Below are 22,573 nucleotides of genomic sequence, written 5' to 3'. Positions count from 1 at the left end.
CCAACTATGTTTTAAATATATTAGAATAATTCGATATTATGAATAAAATATAAGAAAATATGAGGATAGGAACCCTAAAAATATTTTAAAAAAATTAGAATTTAGTTAAACAATGTGATAAAATGGTTAAATATTGGGTTCGATACGAATATAACTAAAAAATAATTAAAACAAGACACGAACGAACAATACAATATGAAACATTTACTTCATCGTTATCCTCAAGAAAGTAGGAGGCGAAAACCAGAAAACAGAGGCTCAATGTAACATAAGCAAGTAATGGAGAAGCTATATAGTTCTAGAGCTCCATGCTTCTTCTATGAAGACTCGAAAACTCTATTCGAAAATCGACCGAATTTTGCAAAATTTTACACAGCTTCTCCTTTCATTTATGTATGATGATAATGATATAGCAATAGTATATCATCAAGAGGAACTCTATACATCATCTTTTCCGGGTTTTGAATACGGCTTTTCCAGCTATAGGCTTCGGATTTTGCGTCTTCATCGTCTTCCATGCTATCGCCTCCCGTTGTGGAGGTCCCTCCGGTGTTCGTGGCTAACTGGAGAGGGCCATGAGGAGAACCGGACTGCGGACTGCTTACTTTCGAGGAATCTCCCCGCTGATCTTGTGACATCTACGGACAACTCCGCACAACGACGACCGATTGATTCGTGGGTGTGGAAGGCGGAAGCCGTCTCGTATGGAGTCGGTATTTCTGGGAAGTCATGAAAATTGATAAATGGATTGAAAAATGGAAAGCTTTTGAGTACCATTAATGCAAGGAGCTAAGAACTCACCTGCAAATGACTCTTAACTTCATCATTGGTCAAGCCATCTACTTGCATAAGTTCCCTAATCTGTTTAGGAGTTGCCACTGCAAAAATAAAAAAAAAAGCTCGAATATTTTCGATTTAGGAACTCGAATATAAAGGAATCGAACATTGCAATTCAATGATTAACACATCATAATCTCTGGTTTCCTATAAGCATCTAATGTCATCCATGGTCTCAGATGTTCAAACAATCCTAAATTCGCAACACAGTTCTTAAATTCTTATATATGATCACTAGAACAACAAACGATCCGTAAACAAAATCGAAATCTGTCCATTTCCTCACCTTGAGAGCCTCCTAATTTGTGCAGGGCATTGACAAACAGGCGATGCAAGTCCGACGACCAACATCTCCTTTGCTTTCTACCACCCTGCTGTTGCTGCTGGTAGCGGTGCTGGTGATTGGACAGCAACCGGAAATTTGCCTCGGACGAACACGAAACCGCTCTGCTTGAACTCATCCTCGATTCCATATAATCTGATTCCACTCTCGGATTCTTGATTTCCGGGGTCAAAATCGATACTCCGTGGGCTGACATCTCCTTTTTCTCTTCTTTCTTCACTGCAAAACTCAAATTTGATCTATATTTAACCCTGTTTTTGCATGGATCTTCATTGTTCATCTGTTGCAAATGAAGACAAATTGTTCAAAATTTAGCAAATTTATTTCATATTGAACTACAAACTTTCAACAACAAAAAATCATGAAGGTGTACCTTACTATAATCATCATCAGCGTTCCACAGCTGAACCGAACTCATCCAATTTTTCTTATCTTTATTACAATTGAATTCGTTATCGTTTTTCTTGTTAGAATCTTCTTCACTGTGATTATCCTCCTTCAATGGCATGAATTCTTCTAAAACCGGCTCAACTCGTCTCCCCACACATTGCATTGATTCCTCTTTCAAAGCTAAAATGGCTGCAATCAAATAATAACCAAAATCAACATTGAATCAATTCAAATGAATCACACAGAAATCCCAATAAACGTGGGGTTTTAATTTGATTGAAGAAACGAACCGTCGTTCAAAAGGAGCATACAAAGTGGAAGTTCACGTTTAAAACCATCGATCTTTCTCATTTCTTCTTCCAATTTGTTGACAAAAGGTTCGAGTCTCGAAGCCTTATTGGAAGCTGTTCCGATCGATGAAACCTCCCTGATGAAATTACTGATCGTTTTGGGTACAAATTCTGGTCTAAAATCTAAGCTCAGTTCTGATGGAACGAACCCATTTTTATTTTCTCCTTCGATTCCTTAAGATTATGATTTTGTTGTGTGTTGAAGCTGAGAGAAATGGAGGCGAAATGGAGAAGGATCTGTGAATTGATATATATATATATATATATATATAAAGAGAGTAAAGTGAATTATTAGTTTGTTTGATTACTGATTAAATTGTTGAGTGGAGAAGCATCATTTGGCGTTGTTTGGCTTGAGGGAAAATGAAAGAAAATAAAAGTTCTGTTTCCTTGAGAAGAGTGAAAATTGAAAAACAATGTTAAACTACACGAGTGATCACTAACCTATAGTAAAAACTCATTTTGACTACTATTGTTTTAATTTGATCAAAACGACCACCTACCTTTTTAAATGGTTCAATCAAATCACTCTTTGTTAATTTTTAACAGAAATGGTGACGTCATTAATAAAAAATGACATAATTATACATTGGGTCCTCAACACTTATGTATTCTATAATTTGATCCTAATTTTAATTTAAAATAATTTTATCCTCTAATATGGAGGTCCACGTGTCAACATATTAGTGTAACACATTTTCAAGTGGCACGTGTCATCGTATGATTGGAGGATTATTTTTAATTGATTTTAATATTTTAATTTGATAAATTTATCCACCAACAGGTGGTGACATGTGTCACACTTGTATAAAGGAAAACAAATTGTTAAAATTTATTGCCAAAAGGTTTTGATCTAAGGACTATTTGTTCCCCTACACAAGTCTTAACCACAAGGCTAAGTACTCCACATGTTATTATATTGCAAACTCTTATATATATTGTGTTTTCTATTATTTCACACATACACATATAAATAAAATTGTTGAGACAAATCTACAAAATAAATTATATTTCTCTCACAAACACATATATAATTATAGGTAATACAATATTTATAAATAAAAATTAGTTTAATTATTTTATGTTTTTGTATTAAATTAAATTTTTTTTTCACAATTTTTTTAAATGATTATAAATATAAATAAAATGAGAAGTATTTTTCAAAAAATTTAAAAACAAATAGTTAAGATTTATATTATAAATTTATTTTATGATTTAAGTTGTTTTTGTGACTTTGAATTCTCTAATGAATTTTTAATATAATTTTTATATAATTATTTAAAAATAGTTATGAAGAAATTAATTTAGTTTGAAAATATAAAATTATTACTCATTTTTATTTATAAATCTTGTATTACCCCTCTCTCTCTATATATATGAAAAATATAATTTATTTATTAGATTTGTTTGAACAATTTAATATATATGTGTATGTGTGAAATAATAGAGAACACAATATATATAAGAGTTTGCAATACAATAACATGTGTAGGTGTTAGCTTAGTGGTTAAGCCTTGCTTAGGGGAACCAATGGTCTCTGGTTCAAAACATCTTGGTAGCATATTTAACAATTTGTTTTCTTGTTATTAGGTGGTGACACGCATTACCACTTGGTTGGTGGATAAAAATATTATATTAAAATTAAAATTAAAAAAATAATTCTAAAACACGCGTTACCACTTGGTTGGTGGATAAAAATATTATATTAAAATATTAAAATTAATTAAAAAATAATTCTAAAAATCATTTGGTGACATATGAACCTCCATATTAAAGATTTAATAATTTTAGATTAAAATTACGACCAAATTATAAAATACGTAAATATTAAATCAAATGTATAATCATATAGTTTTTTAATGGACACATCACCATCTCTGTTAAAAATCTATGGTTTAAAACCTCTTAGTAGCATTTTTAACAATTTTTTTCCTTTACACTAGGTGATGACACGTGTCACCATTTGGTTAGTGAATAAAATTATCAAATTAAAATATTAAAATTAATTAAAAAATAATTCTCCAATAATGCGGTGACACGTGACACCTCTAGATTGAAGGATTAATTGTTATAAATTAAATTAAAATTAAGACCAAATTATAGAATATGTAAGTATTGAAGACCAAATGTATAATTATACATTTTTTATTAATGGAGACGTCACTATCTATGTTAAAAATTAACGAGAGTAGCTTGATTGAACCATTTGAAAAGTTGGGTGATTTTTTTGATCAAATTGAAACATCTGTGGTCAAAATGATTTTTGACCATAGTTTAGTACTTACTTGTGTAGTTTACCCGAATAAAAAAGGAGATCTGGTTGTAAAGTCACTTTCGCGTCGTCGCGTATCTCGGCCATCACTCGCCTGTTTGTTCGAGTCCACTCATCCTTTTACATTAATTTAACTTCAAGAAATTACAAAATCTTCTTCTTCTTCTTTTGGATTTCCCCTAATAATTATGTTTATAAATATATTAAAAAATAGTTATGTTTACAGCTAAACAAATAAAAATTAATATTATTGTATACTTCAAATCAAGTTGTTTTAAAATTTTATTTTAAAAACATTTAATCGTTTAAAACTAAAAATCATCTCATACATCTTTAATAAGAAATTGAAATGTTCAATTATTTTACTTGCAAATAAACTATGAGTTAACGTGAGAAAATTATGATGAGTTTAATATCATTTATGCATAGATGTCACACTTTACATGAATATTATTTTAATCACATAAAATATATAAAAAGATTTCCATCTCTTATTGAAGTTGAGTTCTTTTTTATTCCTCTCAAAATTTAGTATATTTGATTTAATTTTTTTGTATTCGTTCATATTAGATATGAACTTAAGCAATCTAGTAGTTAAAAAAAGTGTTATTCTTTTTATAAATTCTGAACTCGAATACTGCATTTTTAAGTGTGTATTGTTAATATTAAGAAAGATTCTTAAGATATATTATTTTATAACTGTCTTTACTATTAAAAAGAAATTCATATTAGATATGCTTGAAGGCTCGACTCGACACTCAAAACTTTTTTTCACCAACATAACTGATACCTCATTCATACTATTACTAATTAAATAAAGGGTAAATTAACTACATATTTAGTACCTAAACTATCAATTTTGGTCCGTTTTAGTATTTAAACTTTCAAGTTTTTGAAAATATACCTAATGTTTAGTTTTTATTTCATTTTAGTATCTCGTCGTTAAAAACTTAAAGCGTTTAGTACCTAAACTATCAGTTTTACTCCGTTTTAGTACCTAAACTTTCAATTTTTTCAAAGCTGAACATTAAATTTTGAGCAGTGTACTAAAATGAAACAAAAATTAAACTTTAAGTATGATTTTAAACAAATTAAAAGTTTAGGAACTAAAACGGATCAAATTAATAATTTGAAACCAAAGGGGTGCGTTTCAATGTTGAAACATTAGAGATAAGGAATAGATGTGTGGGATCTAAATCTTTTACAACCATTAGATTCTTTTTTTCCTCTTTCTATATTATTAATAGGGATGGGCATGGTCTAGTTTTGGCCAACTCGACCCGAAAATTTTATATCATTCATCCGACCCGAAAAATATTACCCTCCATCCGATCAAACTTTACTTGATTTTTTTAGACTCGAAACCGACCCAAACCAAAATAATAATAAAAATACTATTTTTATTCAATAAAAAAACAAAGATTTAATTGAAAAATAAGATAGACATGAGTATTATTGTAATTATTTTAAATATGTAAGATAAATTTTTTTTTTCGGGTCAGATATTTTTCACCCTAAACCTGAATCCGACCCGACCCGAACATTACCTTTAAAATACCCAATCTGAATTGATTTTTTTTTTATAAAAACCCGACTCGATCGGGTCAGATTGGGTCGGAACCCATCGAGTTCGAGTCATATATTCATCCCTAATTATTAAGAATCTTTCCATTAACCAAATTCAATTATTACTGTTGGGTAAATAACACTATTAGTCAATGAATTATAAAATATTGAAATGATAACATTAACATTTTAAAATTCATTTTCAGTCATTGTGTCATTAACTTTTCCAGTGTCATTATGATGTGGCATGTTATTTCCCAAATAAGTGTAGCATTTTCCAAGAAAAATATTACGAGAGAATTAAAACAAATCTAATTAAATCGAATTTTCTTCGAGCAAATAAATAATTTAATGCTAGAATTTTGATGTGTTTTGATTTTAAAAGTTAAATCCTAATAAAAAAACTCACAAACAGTCGCATCTAAAATAAAGTTTTTCTTTTAGTGAAACATCATCGTAAAAAGAGATGTATAAAATAAGATAATTTTAATATTAAATATGCTATCAGAAATATTAATATTTTTTAATATTTTTGATTAATATTTTTGGTAAAACGCTACTAAAACATTATTTTTTACCGGAAATGTTAATATTAGGCGCTACCTAAAATTTTTAACATTTCCAGTAAAACGTTACTTAAAACATTATTTTTTCTATCGGAAATGTTTATATTGGGTGCTACCTAAAATGTTATTTTTTTCTATCAGAAATTAGGTAACAAAATTAATATTTCAGGTAAAAAAATAATGTTTTAGGGAACGCTTTACTGAAAATGTTAAAAAAATATTAACATTTTCCATAACTTTTCCTTAACTGTATATTAAAGCCACCGTACAACAGAACTACCCTCATAAAAAATATTTCTTGAATTAAAACTCATTGCATATTAATTTTTGAAATAACAACCTTTAAGAAAATATTTTATATCAGACTTATTAATTAAAAACTACTTTTGGATGGGGAAAAACAATAGGTCAACGGGGATAGTGATGTGTGAGGTGGGAAAGACTCAAAATCAACCAAATTTCAAAGATACTGTTCCAAGAATGAAAGAATCCAAGAAAAATACATTATCATAATGGAAAAAATATATATTTGGAATTAAATTCTAAAGTACTTGGGTATGGGAATTTACTTTTGAAAAAAATGTTTAGTAGAATAGTTTCAAGCATAATCGAAGAAGAAGCTTAACCATATTTTTTAGTAAGAAAATAATAAATATTTTGGAATTTAATTGATGGTGAGAATTATTTGTAATTTTAAAATGAATTAATTTATTCAACTGATTTTTTTTACTTAAACAATAACTTAATTTATTCAACTCTTAATTAAACCCTTAATAATATAGAATTTTTGAAAGTGGGCCCTAAGCAATACTAAATTCTTAAATTTGCTTCCTATTGTTTCTTCTTCTTATTTTGATGAAATTATGTCACTTAATTATCGACAATAGAGATTAGGGTTTTGATAAGACGGAATTTTAAAATTTGAATGAGGTCTTATAGTTACAAATCTTAGTGATGTTTATATTATAGTGTGTTTTATATTATATGTTCGATATCTTTTTCTTTTTAAATTTATACCATTCGATTATTTATATTTATCGTTAACATATTGTATAACATAACAAATAGTTTAATTATGGGCCATCGAACTCTTTATCACTTGACTCAGGAGACAACAATAGTCGACTTCAGTTTCGAACAAAAACAGCACATTTAAATTCTTTACCAAACCCTATAGAACTCATATCAACAAATGCATCTTTCACGTGATGAGAAGTTTGATAATTTCATGGAATTTTTGTGATTTCTTCACCTTCTTCATGAGGGTGTCTTTTTCTCCATTATTATTATTTTTTATTTCCATTTTTATAAAAAATAATAATAATTGCCCTTTTGTCTTGACGGAATCTTTTAGACAATGGAAAAAAGATTTAAGAGTTTCTTTTTTTTTTGTATTGCTTTCATTCTAAGGTTGCTTATGTCATTTTCTAGGGTTTTGGTCTACTTTATAAAAGGACTATTGGGTGGCATTATTGTTCATGCTCTGTCCTTGATAGTATATCACTTTGCCATTATCCTTTCTAGAATAAAAAAATGAAAAACATTATTTGAATTTAATATTAGTTTTGGGTTATATATAGGGGCACTACTAAAGCTACCAATTTTACTAAATATATCAAGTTAAATAATAAAAAAATGGGCACTATAACAAGTTAACCCAAAAATAATTTATAATGGAATCTTTTATTGGAGTTGCCAGGGCACTACTTAATTTTTTTAAAGTTAAGTAGGTCAGATATGGTGGCGCACATTGGTTTGAGTTTGGCGGAATTCCATCTCATCCATTAATTTTTGGTCATCGTGTTATTAATCGTTAGATGATCTGACTAATGTTTTAGAGTCAGTTTAAGTAGACTCCTAAAAATTGGTTAAACAGAATAAATTAATTTAATTTTTTAAGATTCATTTATAAAAAATATTATTATTTAAAATAAATTAATTTAACACGTAAATATAGTTTATCAAATGAAGAGTTTTATTAATTTAATTTTTTAAATAAATATAAAAGTGACATTGCATATGTATCAGAAGACCCATATGTTAGTCGTCAGGAAGAGTTAAATATTAATAACAAAATATATCTTCGACATTTTTATATATTTAGAGTTAAATCAGAAAAAATTATGAATTGAGAATATATATATTAAAATAATAAAAAAATTAGTAGGATCTGATTTGTTTAAATTATTTCAATTTCAATTTAATTTTATTATTTCAATTTAATTTAATTTTTCTTTAAATTTTCAGGTATCACAAATATTTTTAATCGAACAAATTTGTAACAGATCTGAGACTTTTGATCGAATAACCCCTAACCCGTGCGGCACACGTTAACAAAGCTCCCACACCCTCCCCCAACCCGGCGCAAGTTAACATAACTCATTTGTTCATTTTTATTTTTTCGTCACCCATACACCCTGCATATTTATTAAAAACATAAAAAAAGTTGGTAGTTTTAGTAATTTTCTTGATATATTTAGATTCACCCATATATAGGAACGAACACAAGATTTTATGTTGGGGCGAACTTGACAAACTAAAATTCCAAGGGCGAAACAAATTTTCAATAGAAAATATATAGAAATAATTTAAAATATATGATAAATTTAAATCACCCGTCCATTCGGTCCATCCCTATATATATATATCAGGTTTTAAATCTGAATAAATTTATGTACACATGCAAGTTAAATTGTTATGCTGATGGAAGGACTCAGATGAGACAAAAATGATATGATTTCATGATTCAATTAGAAGGTTTTAAAATTTAGGATAAATTATAAATTTCATTACTCAATTTTTCCTTATGTTTATTTTTTTATTAAAGTTTAAAAATATTCAATTTACTATTAAACTTTTGATTAATTCTTATTTTGGTCATTCCTTTGTTAAATACTTAACAACGTTATGGTAGGATATTTTTATTTTAAAAAATATGAAACAACTCAAAACTTTCTTATTTTTTTGTGAAACTTCCTCTAATTTCATAATCCCTTTGATTTCTTGATGATGAAACTTCTTTTTCTAATCTCAAACGTGGAGAGATGGAGGAAGCTAAATTTTGTATCTTGATTCCACTTGATCAAATGGTGGGAATTCTAAATTGGAGTGGTTTAGGATTTCATAAGTTTTAATTTCAAGTTAAATTTCACGAGTTTTAAAGTGAATTTAGGAAAATCTAAACTGATAAAGTGATAGAAGAGGATGAGGTCGATTTGCTAGTGTTTAAGTGCTCAGAGAAAATACCAAAGAATGAAGATTTTAGTGCCGACGTAATACAAGATTAAAATTGTAAAACTTTCGTCTTGGATAAAGGAGATAAAATACAAAAAAGAAAAAAAGAAAAAAAGGATGTGGATGATAAGAAGATTCCATCTTAGCAAAAAGCAGTCCATGTTACCCCACATGACTTCCATTACACCCTAAACTCGATTGGGCCTAAAGTACCACACTGGGCTACTGAGGACACCCTGATTTTCAAAACCTTCTCATTCCCTTTTCGAACGACTGAATGGTATCATAGTTAAGTCACATTTAATTAACATAAAACATTTTACAAAACTGGAGCTTGTGATACATACTTTAAAACCAAAATAATATAGACACTGAGTTTAATGAACTGAATACATGAGTAAGGTTCTATGAATACATATGCCCACTATGCTATAGTACAGTACTCTGCCAAAGATGCTAGAAGTCTTGTTGCGATGGTGCTCCACGAACTACTCAAGCTACCAACCCGCCCACGGAAAACATCCGAAGGCTGAGCTTACAAAGCCCAACAATATAATAACTAATCTAGAGCAACATAAGAATTCCATAAACTAAAGCATGCTAGAGACATGATACTAAGCAATAAGTACAAGTATGATCCAAATCGGTGCTACCTACTCTTCTCTATTTCTACCTCTCGAATGTACGTCTTATGCTTCCCTTGTCTACACTAAGGGCCTCACCATGAGTAAACTATACCAAGTCTCTAACCTCAGTATTATACTATATTGCATCCTCATACAACACACAAATGATAGTAATCGGTATCATAAATACGCCTGGTACCATCATACAACAACAAGTAAGCATCATGGATTTGCTCGGGGGTTACATAGCATAACGAGTCTCACACCTTATTTTCTTATCAAAGGTACCTTACGTAAGATCAATGTCACATTGTTGAGTTAATCGATTGATGGAATTGGCCAAGAGGGGGTGAATTGGCAATTAAAAATTTGGTGGAAGCTTTTGCAGAAAATTGAAAGTAATTGTACAGCGATTTAGAGTGGTTCGACTTTCTCAATCAAAGTCTACGTCCACTACCTTAGCTATCCACACTAAGGATTTTCCAACAAATTCACTAATTTGTTCTTTCTTTTGAGGCCAAAGAGATAACCTTACAACACCCTCAAGAATATACCCCAATTCTTGAGAACACTCTTTCCCAAAGAGAAGATTACAAATTTGCAAACTTACAATGAAAACCTCTCAAGGTAAGATGTTTGCACAATTCTAGAACAAGAAAAGAACACTCACAAATAATTACAAATGAGCACAAATGGTGTTCTTTGAAAGCAAAATGAATATTGAAAGGAAAATTGGCTTGATTTGCACAAACTTGGTGTTTGATGCTTTCTCTCTTGTTTCTCTATAATTTCTTGTTGATCAAGGGCTTCAGAACTTGTTTAAATACACCTTGAATCATTTCTGAATGTTGGGGATGATTAGTGAAGATCATATAGCCGTTTTAGTGTGAAACCAATTAATAAAACAGCTTGGAGCTTGGGGGGAATCGGTACCCCTTATGGGGAATCGGTTCCCTAAGTGTAAAATTCAAATATTTCGACCGTTATACAAGGGGGAATCGGTACCCCCTGGGGGGAACCGGTTCCCTCCGAACATACAGGAATTCTCGGAGCCATACCATTCATGGGGAATCGGTACCCCCTTAGGGGGGAATCGGTTCCCTCTGAGCAATCTGGAATTTTTGGCTTTGAAATGGTTCGAAATACTTTGTAAAATTATTTTGAAATTGTTTTAAGATTAAAACTTAATTTTACACTTTGAGTAAGGATTAAAAATGATCTTTGAAAGATTTGGAGTAATGTTTTGATATTCGAATAATTCTATCGAATATACTTAGAAAATCATTTGGAAAATCTTAAAATTCATTTAACTTAATTTGTTATATCGAAATATCAAAATGTTTACAACAATCTCCCCCTTTTTGATATAACAATTTTTTTTAGTAATTTTAAGATTTTGAAATCAAGTTTTGAAATTATTCCCCCTTACTTTAACACTTCTCCCATTTATCATTTAAAAACACTTTAACACTTCTCCCCTTTTTTTTAAATCAAAAAGACATTTTAAAGAATTTAAACAAGGTTTTGAAATCAGTTAGCCAATTGATTATATATAAATATAAGCTGCTAAGATCAAAAGCAAGAGAAACGTTAGCCATTAGTTTTATAATCAATATTCATAATTAATGTGAAATGGCAAAATTGGTCATATATCTAATCATGAAGTAAATGATGCAATAATGAATAAATTTAATCACACCAAATAGAAAATTTCTAACCATTCATAAATCCAAACAAATTCAAAGTCAATCAATCCACAAATTCAAACATTCCAAAATATTCAAAATGTTAAAACAATAAGTTTGGAGTTCAAAGCAAAACATTGAATCACATATCCGGATCAGGAGGAGGAAAACGAGCTCGCATAGCAGTCATTTCGTTAATGAGGTCATTAATACGTGCGTTGGTTGCTTCATTATTTGCACGCATTTCCCGAAGAATTTCTAATTGTTGAGCTCCCATTGTGGATAAATGGGACTCTATAGAAGTAAAGCGCGAATCCATAGTAGCGTATCGAAAATCGAATGTCTCCATAAAGGATTGGAAATATGGAGGTATTGGATTCATTTATTGTGCTTGCTCTTCGGGCTGATCCTCGGGCTGCTCAGGCTCATCTTCGACTTCATCGATGTCTCGCATTAATTGCTCAAGCTCGAGATCTTCGTCAGCTTCGGGTGGAGCTTGTGAAGAATTAACTACCGGAGTATTTGCAGAAGATCGAATCCATTCACTGGTTTCCTTATCCTTAATCCATCCCGCTTTCGTTAAGGAAAGTAGGTTAATTTGTTTCTTAAGGGGAAAAACGACATCTAGACCGACTCTAAGCCCAGCTTTGGAAAACACATATTACTCAAAATGCAACCGTAAACAAGAGAGGAACAAAGTTCTTGTTAGGAACAATATTTACAGTTTCAACAATTTTAGCAAAAATAATCTGAGGTAGGTTAATTTTAATATTGTTTTCGAAACAATGTAACCACCAAAGATCTAAGGCTCTAAGAGTAGAATAACGACCTCCGGATGGTCGAAACCACCAAGAAATCATTAGATGAAGAAAACGTTCATGTAGGTCTAGGACACTCGCACTATCTCTTCTTTTATAACGAGATCCTAAAACCTATTTTTCATTTGAAATACCATCGTTATCTAATCCGAATGTATTGGCTATGTAAGCCGAGTCAATATATAAGAATTATCCTAGGAGGTAGGAACGAATTCCTATGGTTTCGGTTTCAGTTTGGTTTTTAACACAAACGGCATTAGAATAGAAAATACGAACAAGTTGATGGTAAACGATGGGTTCAAGGTCAAAGAGTTTATCAAATTTCCACTCTTGTAAAAGAGGAAGATATTTAAAATTGATAGCTAACATAGCTTGACGAGAAGGAATACGTTCTTCCCGGATTTTGTAAAAGTCAAAATATTGATAATACCAAAAACGATGATTTCTAGGACCAGGATGATTGAAACACGAATTTTGGATAGTCAAATTAGGATCAATGGGATTAGGATTAGAAATTTGAATAGAGGGAGGATTTGGAGGTGGATTTGGTTGACGGTGTAAACGACTAGATGAAGACCTAGCACATTTAGGATTGGACACGGTTTAGGAAATCGGAATAGAATTGATAACATGCAATTTAGAAAACACATGTATGCAATTCAATCAATCCCAAAACTCAATTGAGTCCTCAATATTTCAAGGTTCTCTAAATCAATCCTAATGGGCAAAGTTTTTGAAAAACTTTTGAAAAATATGGTTTTGAGAAACAATATATGTATAGTTTTCATAATAACAACATAATTTAATCAAAACACAATAATTTAATTTTTTTTTATTTTGAAAATTTAGAAAATTTTGAAAAAATCTTGTGTTTTTGATGAAATTAGTTGTAATATCTAGATAATTCTAATTTCATAAATTAATAGAATGTTTTGATAAAATAGAATTGGAAAAATCTTGAAGGATTTCAATTTGAGTGAGATTAGATGAAGTTTGCACGTTTTTGATGATTCCAAACAGGTTTAGAGGATGATATTTGAAGTGAATTCCGATTAAAAACGTTGATTTCAGGCAAGAAGGAAGATTTGAGAGAGTAGAGGCAAGAAACGACGTGAAGGAATAAGAGAGGGTTTGAGCAAATATTGGGTTCTGCCCGTGCTAAAACCAGAACCCCAGGGGGGTATCGATTCCCCTGTGGGGGGAATCGGTTCCCTCAGGGGGGGGATCGATTCCCTCTGCACCAAAATGCTAAAATCCAATTTTAAACACCCAAAATGCTAAATTAATTTCCTCTAGTGGTATTGGCAACTCATATATTGAAAATTAATCATGTTCAACAATTCAATTAATCTTTAAACGATATTTGAACATAAAATTAATTTTTCATCACGAATCATAAACTCCCCCTAACTAATAGCAATGAATGCAATAAAAAATTACTATTATAAGCATTTTTCATTTATTATTAAAAGTGCTAAAATTATTTTAAACACTCAGTGAAGATAGATTGGTCAAACCTAATTCTCTCCTAAGTGTCCAAAATCGTTCCTTGTCTAAAGGTTTTGTAAAGTTATCCGCTAATTGGTGCAAAATATCAACAAATTCTAGAATTACATCTTCCTTAGTGACATGGTCTCTAATAAAGTGATGTCTTATTTCAATGTGCTTAGTTCTAGAGTGTTGGATGGGATTTTTAGTGAGACAAATAGCACTAATATTGTCACACTTGATAGGAATGGTATCTACTTCAATTCCATAATCAAAAAGTTGTTGTTTCATCCATAAAACTTGTGCACAGCAACTACCAGCTGAAATGTATTCGGCTTCAGTGGTAGATAATACAACACAATTTTGTTTCTTTGAAAATCAAGAAATTAGCATATTTCCAAGGAATTGGCAAGTACCGGAGGTGCTTTTCCTATCTAATTTGCATCCTCCACAATCCGCATCAGAAAAAGCATGCAAGCTAAAGCTAGAGTCTCTAGGATACCAAAGTCCTAAACTAGGAGTGTCTTTAAGGTATCTAAAGATTCTCTTAACAGCTAGTAAATGTGATTCCTTAGGACATGATTGAAATCTAGCACATAAGCAAACACTAAACATAATATCCGGTCTACTTGCAATTAGATAAAGTAGAGATCCAATCATTGACCTATATAATTTAACATCTACACATTTACCTCCTTTATCTAAGTCAAGCTTTGTTGAAGAGCTCATTGGAGTGTCATGAGGTTTCCCATTTTCCAGTCCAAACTTCTTGAGCATATATTTGACGTACTTAGCTTGATTGATGAAGATGCCATCTTTTCTTTGCTTGATTTGGAGTCCCAAGAAAAATAAGAGCTCCCCCATCATGCTCATCTCAAACTCACTTTGCATTAGCTTAGAAAATTATTGGCAAAGAACATCATTAGTAGAACCAAATATTATATCATCAACATAAATTTGAACTACTAATAAATCTTTACCTTTATGCTTCAAAAACAATGTAGTGTCAACCTTCCCTTTTGAAAAACTTTTTTCAATTAAAAAATTTGACAATCTTTCATACCAAGCTCTAGGAGCTTGCTTTAAACCATAAAGAGCTTTTGTCAATTTTAAAACATGATCCGGAAAATTTGAATCTTCAAAACCTGGAGGTTGTTCCACATACACTTCTTCTTTTTTAAAACCATTTAAAAATACACTTTTAACATCCATTTGATATAATTTAAATTCATTGAAACATGCAAATGCTAATGACATTCTAATTGCTTCCATCCTATCTACGAGAGCGTATGTTTCATCATAGTCTATGCCCTCTTCTTGAGTATACCCTTGAGCAACAAGTCTAGCCTTGTTTCTCACTATATTACCACTCTCATCAAGCTTATTTCTAAATACCCATCTAGTACCTACAATAGATTTATTTCTAGGCCTTTCAACTAATGTCCATACTTTACTTCTCTCAAATTGATTTAACTCTTCTTGCATAGCCATAATCCAATATTCATCATTTAATGCTTCTTTAATATTCTTAGGTTCTATGCATGAAATAAATGCAACATAATTACAAATATTTCTAAGAGAAGATCGAGTTGTTACCCCTTTTGATGGATCACCTATAATTTCACCATCCTTGACATAGTTTTACTCTCTTGGATAAGATACTTCCCTTTCTTCAATGGTTGGATTCTCAAGAGGATCATGAGTTTCCTCATTTTTCGTTTCTTCCTTTGATGATGGTTCTCCAACGTCATGTCTAACGTCATTTGTATTTATAACACCTACATCATCATTCACACAAGAATCTTTCCTCGGAAGAGGATTATCATTGAAAACAACATGTATAGACTCTTCTACAACTAAAGTTCTTTTATTAAATACACGATAGGCTTTAGAATTTAAGGAATAACCCAGAAAAATTCCTTCATCACTTTTAGCATCAAATTTGCCAAGGTTTTCTTTACCGTTGTTTAAAACAAAACATTTACATCCAAAAGGATGAAAATAACTAATGTTAGGCTTTTTATTTTTGAAAATTTCATATGGAGTTTTCTTTAAAATTGGCCTAATCATTACTCGATTTACAACATAACAAGCGGTATTTGTGGCTTCCGCCCAAAAATATTTTGGCAAATTATTTTCTCAAAGCATGGTTCTAGCCATTTCTTCTAAAGTTAGATTTTTCCTATCAACAACTCCATTTTGTTGAGGGGTTCTAGGTGCTGAAAAATTATGGCTAATACCGTTAGAGTTACAAAATTCAGTAAATCCAAGATTTTCAAATTCAGTTCCATGACCACTCCTAACACTAGTTATAGAGTAACCTTTTTCATTTTGGATTACCTTTGAAAATGTGATGAATTGTTCTAATGCTTCATCTTTAGTATTTAAAAATAGAACCCAAGTATATCTCGAATAGTCATCTACCAAAACAAATGCATATTGTTTTCCACCCAAGCTAGTAGTTCTAGTTGGACCAAAAAGATCTAAATGGATCAATTGTAAAACTCTACTAGTTGATACATCATTAATGGATTTAAAAGAAACTCGCTTTTGTTTTCCTTTAGCACAAGCATCACAGATTTTATCATTATCAAATTTAAGCTTAGGCAACCCTCTTACTAGGTCTCATTGAATTAACCGTTGCAAAACACTCATACTAGCATGTCCTAGTCTCCTATGCCATAACCAACTATCATGTTCATCCTTAGCAACTAGGCATAAATTAGTCATATCAAAAGAATCTAAATGTACCATGTATATGTTTCCTATTCTATGACCAACAAGCATAATCCGATTAGATGCAATGTCAATGACTTTACAACCATTAATTTCAAATAAGACATTGAATCCTTTATCGCATAATTGACTAATACTCAATAGATTATGCTTTAATTCATTCACATATAAAACATTTTTAATTTGTATGGAAGAGGTATTACCTATTGTACCAATACCTTCAATGTGACATTTTGAATTGTCTCCAAAAGTCACTTCTCCTCCATTTTTGGCGTTAAGCTCAATGAACCGACTTTTGTCTCCGGTCATGTGTCTTGAGCATCCACTATCAAGGTACCATGAATTTGAATTTGTTTCCCGTGCCTTGTAGCAATGCTCCTTTCCCTACAAACATAGATTAATTTTTGGTACCCAAATTCTTTTGGGTCCATATTCATTAGTTTTCAAAATCCTAGTCCCCTTAGGTATCCATTTGTGTAGGATATTTTTATCTTTAGTAGTAATGAGTTCTTTAGGAACCCATATACTTCTAACAATTTTTCCATTAGAGGTTCTTTGGGGACCTCTATGAATGTAGTTTCTAAAACTTTTTCTAACAAAGTTGGATTTTGAATTTCCACCTTTTTCAAAATGTTTTGTTCCAACTTTATCAGAAGAAGTTTTAAGATCATCAATTTTCTTTTGATGATCATCATTGATCTTTGAAAGTAAATTTTGCAAATCTAAATTTTTCTTTTCAAACTCTTCTAGTTTGATTTGCAAATCTTTGATTTTACTTTCAAGATCGTTGTTGGTTTTGGATATGAGTTTGTTTTCATTTTTCAATTTTGAAACATCATTTTTATATTTTAAAAATAATTTCTCATAATCCAAAGCCAACCCATTATATTCCTCTAATAACTCATCATAGGATAAATCATCAAAATCGGATGAGTTAGAGGTTACCTTAGAATCTTCCCCAAATGCCATCAAGCACAAGTTAGCTACTTCTTGTTCCTCTTCATCGGAACTTTCTTCATCGCTCCATGTAGCCACATGAGCCTTGTGCTTATTCTTTGATTGACCCTTTTTCTTTAATTGTGGACAATCATATTTGACATGCCCTGGCTTTTTGCATTCGTAGCAAATGATTGGGTCCTTCTCTATCGGTTCATTTTTGAGGCCTTCATTTCGTTTGAATTTTCTTCCTCGATAAGGTCTCATCATTTTTCTGAACCATTTGGCAAACAATGACATTTCCTCGTCATCGTCATCGTTATTCGAATCACTCTCATCTTTTGTGGATTTGAGAGCAACTCCAATGTTTTTCTTCTTCTCCTTCTCCTTTGGTGTCTCATCAATCTTGTCGAGGTCCACCTCATCTTCGAGCATCATTTCATGAGTGAGGAGTGACCCAATTAGCTCTTTAAGAGTTAAGGACGTTAAGTCCTTAGACTCGATGATTGCCGTCTTCTTTGATTGCCACGATTTTGGGAGGGAGTATACTAACTTCCTCACAAGCTTTTCATTTGAAATGATCTCTCCATATGATTTGAGACCATTGACAATCGTTGAAAATCTATCCGTCATAGCTTTGATATCTTCATTTGGTTTCATCCTGAAATTTTCATAGCTATACGTTAGAATACTAATTTTAGATTTCTTTACCTCATCAGTACCTTCATGAGTGACTTGAAGTTTGTCCCATATTTCTTTGGAGGTTGTACACGATGAAACTCTTCCGTATTCATCTGGTCCAAGAGCACAAAAAATGATATGGATGGCTTTGGAGTTGAGCTGGAACATTCTTGTCTCTCCTTCACTCCACAACCTTGGATGAGTGAGAGGTTTGATGTATCATTCTTCTACAGCATTCGATGCTCCCATGTCACTTGCTTGAATGAAGTACATCATTCTATTCTTCCAATAGGCATAGTTAGCTCCATTGAAGAAAGGAGGCTTGTTGACGGGTATCGAGTTGAGACCGGAGTCGAAGTTTGAAGCGGAGGCCATTGATGACTTTGATTATCGATATAACTCTTCCTGAATCGACTCAAGAGGCGATTAAACCTTCAAATGAGTTAGGCTCTTGTTGAGTTAATCGATTGACGGAATTGGCCAAGAGGGGGTGAATTGGCAATTAAAAATTTGGTGGAAGCTTTTGCAGAAAATTGAAAGTAATTGCACATCGATTTAGAGTGGTTCGACTTTCTCAATCAAAGTCTACGTCCACTACCTTAGCTATCCACACTAAGGATTTTTCGACAAATTCACTAATTTGTTCTTTCTTTTGAGGCCAAAGAGATAACCTTACAACACCCTCAAGAATATACCCCAATTCTTGAGAACACTCTTTCCCAAAGAGAAGATTACAAATTTGCAAACTTACAAGGAAAACCTCTCAAGGTAAGATGTTTGCACAATTCTAGAACAAGAAAAGAACACTCACAAATAATTACAAATGAGCACAAATGGTGTTCTTTGAAAGCAAAATGAATATTGAAAGGAAAATTGGCTTGATTTGCACAAACTTGGTGTTTGATGATTTCTCTCTTGTTTCTCTATAATTTCTTGTTGATCAAGGGCTTCAGAACTTGTTTAAATACACCTTGAATCACTTCTGAACGTTGGGGATGATTAGTGAAGATCATATAGCCGTTTTAGTGTGAAAACAATTAATAAAACAGCTTGGAGCGTGGAGGGAATCGGTACCCCCTATGGGAAATCGGTTCCCTAAGTGTAAAATTCAAATATTTCGACCGTTATACAAGGGGGGAATCGGTACCCCCTGGGGGGGAATCGGTTCCCTCCGAGCATATTGGAATTCTCGGAGCCAAACCATTCATGGGGGAATCGGTACCCCCTTAGGGGGGAATCGATTCCCTCTGAGCAATCTGGAATTTTTGGCTTTGAAATGGTTCGAAATACTTTGTAAAATTATTTTGAAATTGTTTTAAGATTAAAACTTAATTTTACACTTTGAGTAAGGATTAAAAATGATCTTTGGAAGATTTGGAGTAATGTTTTGATATTCGAATAATTCTATCGAATATACTTAGAAAATCATTTGAAAAATCTTAAAATTCATTTAACTTAATTTGTTATATCGAAATATGAAAATGTTTACAACACACATGCATCAGCATATCATGATTACCTTAGGTAAGGTCCAGATCACAAAGCATCAACACCTCACTCGTATATTAGGCTAGGTTCGGGTCACATAGCGTCGGTACCATGCCAAGCTAGTCTACTCCTCTAGAGTACTCAAAACGTGTCTGGGTCATATAGCATCAATACAACGTTCAAATAGCAATTAAAGTGCTCTCGCACTAACTTGGATATATCTGGATATTCTATGCACATAAGACGATCGTCCTACTGCTAAATTAACTGGGTGTCCTCACCGTTTCCCGATAAACACACAAATGCATAAGTCTTATAGAATCTTACCACATAAGGCTCTTATGGTTATCAAAAAATTATTATTATTATTTTACTATTATTATTATTATTATTCTTTCTCTAAAGCTAACATCTTAACACACGTTAACTGATGCCACTCTAAGGCAATCAAAGTAGCACGACTACTTGCTACCAAACTTGCTAAAGTCAGGTGAGGTCATTTCTCCTTCACCCGAACTATCCTGCTATTCCTCTCACCTAGGACATTATTCGAAGGCTCATTTATTAACTGTATGATTGGCTAGCTCGATATCTGGCTCGGGTTCATTACCGGATAACAACCCTCCTAATGTTCTTATCGTACTTTTCCCGATACTCCCTTGAAGTAGTGGAATGACTTATATATTCTTGGTTCACTGACATTTTTGAAGCACCACACTTTCGCTCATTTCTGAATCTGACTTACTCATCATGTCGCTTAGGATACATCCCACGCAACAATCCTCGTACTTAACCAATTGAATACGTGCTCTACTGAAGATACTTTGATCTATTATGCTTAGTATGGTTACATCGGTTGTAACCCATTCGTACAAGTGTTTCTAGGTATAGTTGGTCATTTATGTCCCCCACAGACTAGGTCTTACTTTTACGGATAGTCCTTAGCTCTTATTGAACTTAAACGAGTCAAATCTAACCATCCAAAGTGAGTAGTGTCGATAATCTACTTTTAGTATCGATACCCCATAGGGTCAAGTATTGATACCCCTATGAGTATTTATACCGAAAATGCATTCTATTGCGAAGAAGGGACCTTAGTATCGACACTGCTACCTTGAGTATTAATATTAATAATGGAGTTGGTAATTTTGTATATCAAAATTAAAAGATTAAATAAAGATAATAATTGTCATCTACTAATTAATTTATCATTAAACAAGATTTCATTTTGATTCTTTTTTTTCATTTCTCCATTTGACTAAAACGTTTTCAAGTTTCTTAGTCCATATTTTATTTAATCTCGTTTGATATTATATTCCATATGCCATCATCAGTAATAATTATAATTTTAATGCTTGAAGATTTTATATCATATTTATAAGATTAAATAATAGATATAATTTCAATCTAATACTTAATTCATTATTATAAAGCGTAACCTGTATAATATATTATTTAATAAATAAAATATTTATCTTTTACTCCAAAGTCATATACTAATATATTTAAGGATAGATCAAGGGGACAAATGTGATTGCCAATTGGTCATTCCCCTAAAATTTTTAAATTTTTATATATTTTCTATTAAAAATATATTTCTTTCCCTTAAAATTCTATAAGTACACTTACTCTTAAAATTTTATAAATTCACCACCTAAAACATAAAGTTTTACATTCTTTCCAATTAATATATTACTAAACTAAAATAATGGGTCAAATATTCCAACAATATTTCATTTTGATTCTTTTATTACTATTCTTGTTAAATATAACATAATCATATAATTTTTTAAACATTGTTGTTGCAAAACATTATCCAGGTGAGGCACTATAAGATTTCTAATAGTTGACAAAGTTCAGGAATACAATGACGGTCTTCTTGTACTTGTCAAAAAACCCTACCAGAAGAAGCATCACTATTGCATGACCGAGTTTGGTTTTTAGTTCACTCACTGATTTGATTTCCAATCATCTTGGTCGTTCCAGGATAAATTATGGGTAAATTCCAAATTTAGTAACTAACCTTTATTATCTCCCCTATTTTACTTATTTAAAATTAGTCTTATTCGAAATATGAGATTTAAATTTTACTAAACATATACATTTACAAATAAATAATGATCCGTTCATATTTTTATTTTTTTAAACATTTAAGATATTTTAATTTAACATTAGTATTTCTTTTATTAAATTTCAAGTACATACAACTTATTAGTTACGTTTTATTATTATAAATTATATGTATATGTTGAGTAAAAAAATATGTGATATAAATGAATTATTATATGTTACAAATTTAAAAAATAAATTGAATCCAATTAGGTGACTAAAATGGAACAAAAACTTAAGTTTAATAATTATTTTGAAAGAAAAAATAATTGGGTGACAAAAACAAAACCGTGAAAATAGTTGAGTGACTAAATATGTAATATACCCATGATATTTTTAACAGTTAACGGTTTGGACAAACAAGGTAATGATTTAAACTTCAGTGGGGCAAAATGTATCGAAAAATACTTTAGGGGGCAACTCGGTACAATGACATACTTTAGTGGGG

The 22,573-nt window shown here is 31.3% G+C and overlaps 1 protein-coding gene across 1 annotated transcript; it reads right to left on the bottom strand.

Moving 5' to 3' along the window:
• Positions 1-260: 260 nt before the first annotated feature.
• On the bottom strand, positions 261-21,258 carry LOC120142680 (transcription factor NIGTH1-like). Its single transcript, XM_039157205.1, has 6 exons — positions 21,233-21,258; positions 1,861-2,090; positions 1,554-1,759; positions 1,124-1,460; positions 802-878; positions 261-719 (listed from the first exon to the last, which is right to left on the bottom strand). The coding sequence occupies exons 1-6, from the start codon at positions 21,241-21,243 to the stop codon at positions 639-641; spliced, it is 942 nt and encodes a 313-aa protein (XP_039013136.1). The 5' UTR covers positions 21,244-21,258; the 3' UTR covers positions 261-638.
• Between the last annotated feature and the right edge of the window lie 1,315 nt (positions 21,259-22,573).

Source organism: Hibiscus syriacus, unplaced genomic scaffold (assembly GCF_006381635.1).
Source record: "Hibiscus syriacus cultivar Baekdansim isolate YM2019G1 unplaced genomic scaffold, ASM638163v2 tig00110831_pilon, whole genome shotgun sequence".
In the NCBI taxonomy this organism is placed as follows: Eukaryota; Viridiplantae; Streptophyta; class Magnoliopsida; order Malvales; family Malvaceae; genus Hibiscus; species Hibiscus syriacus.
The sequence above is the reverse complement of the archived record's forward strand: the minus strand, read 5'-3'. Positions and strand labels throughout refer to the sequence as shown.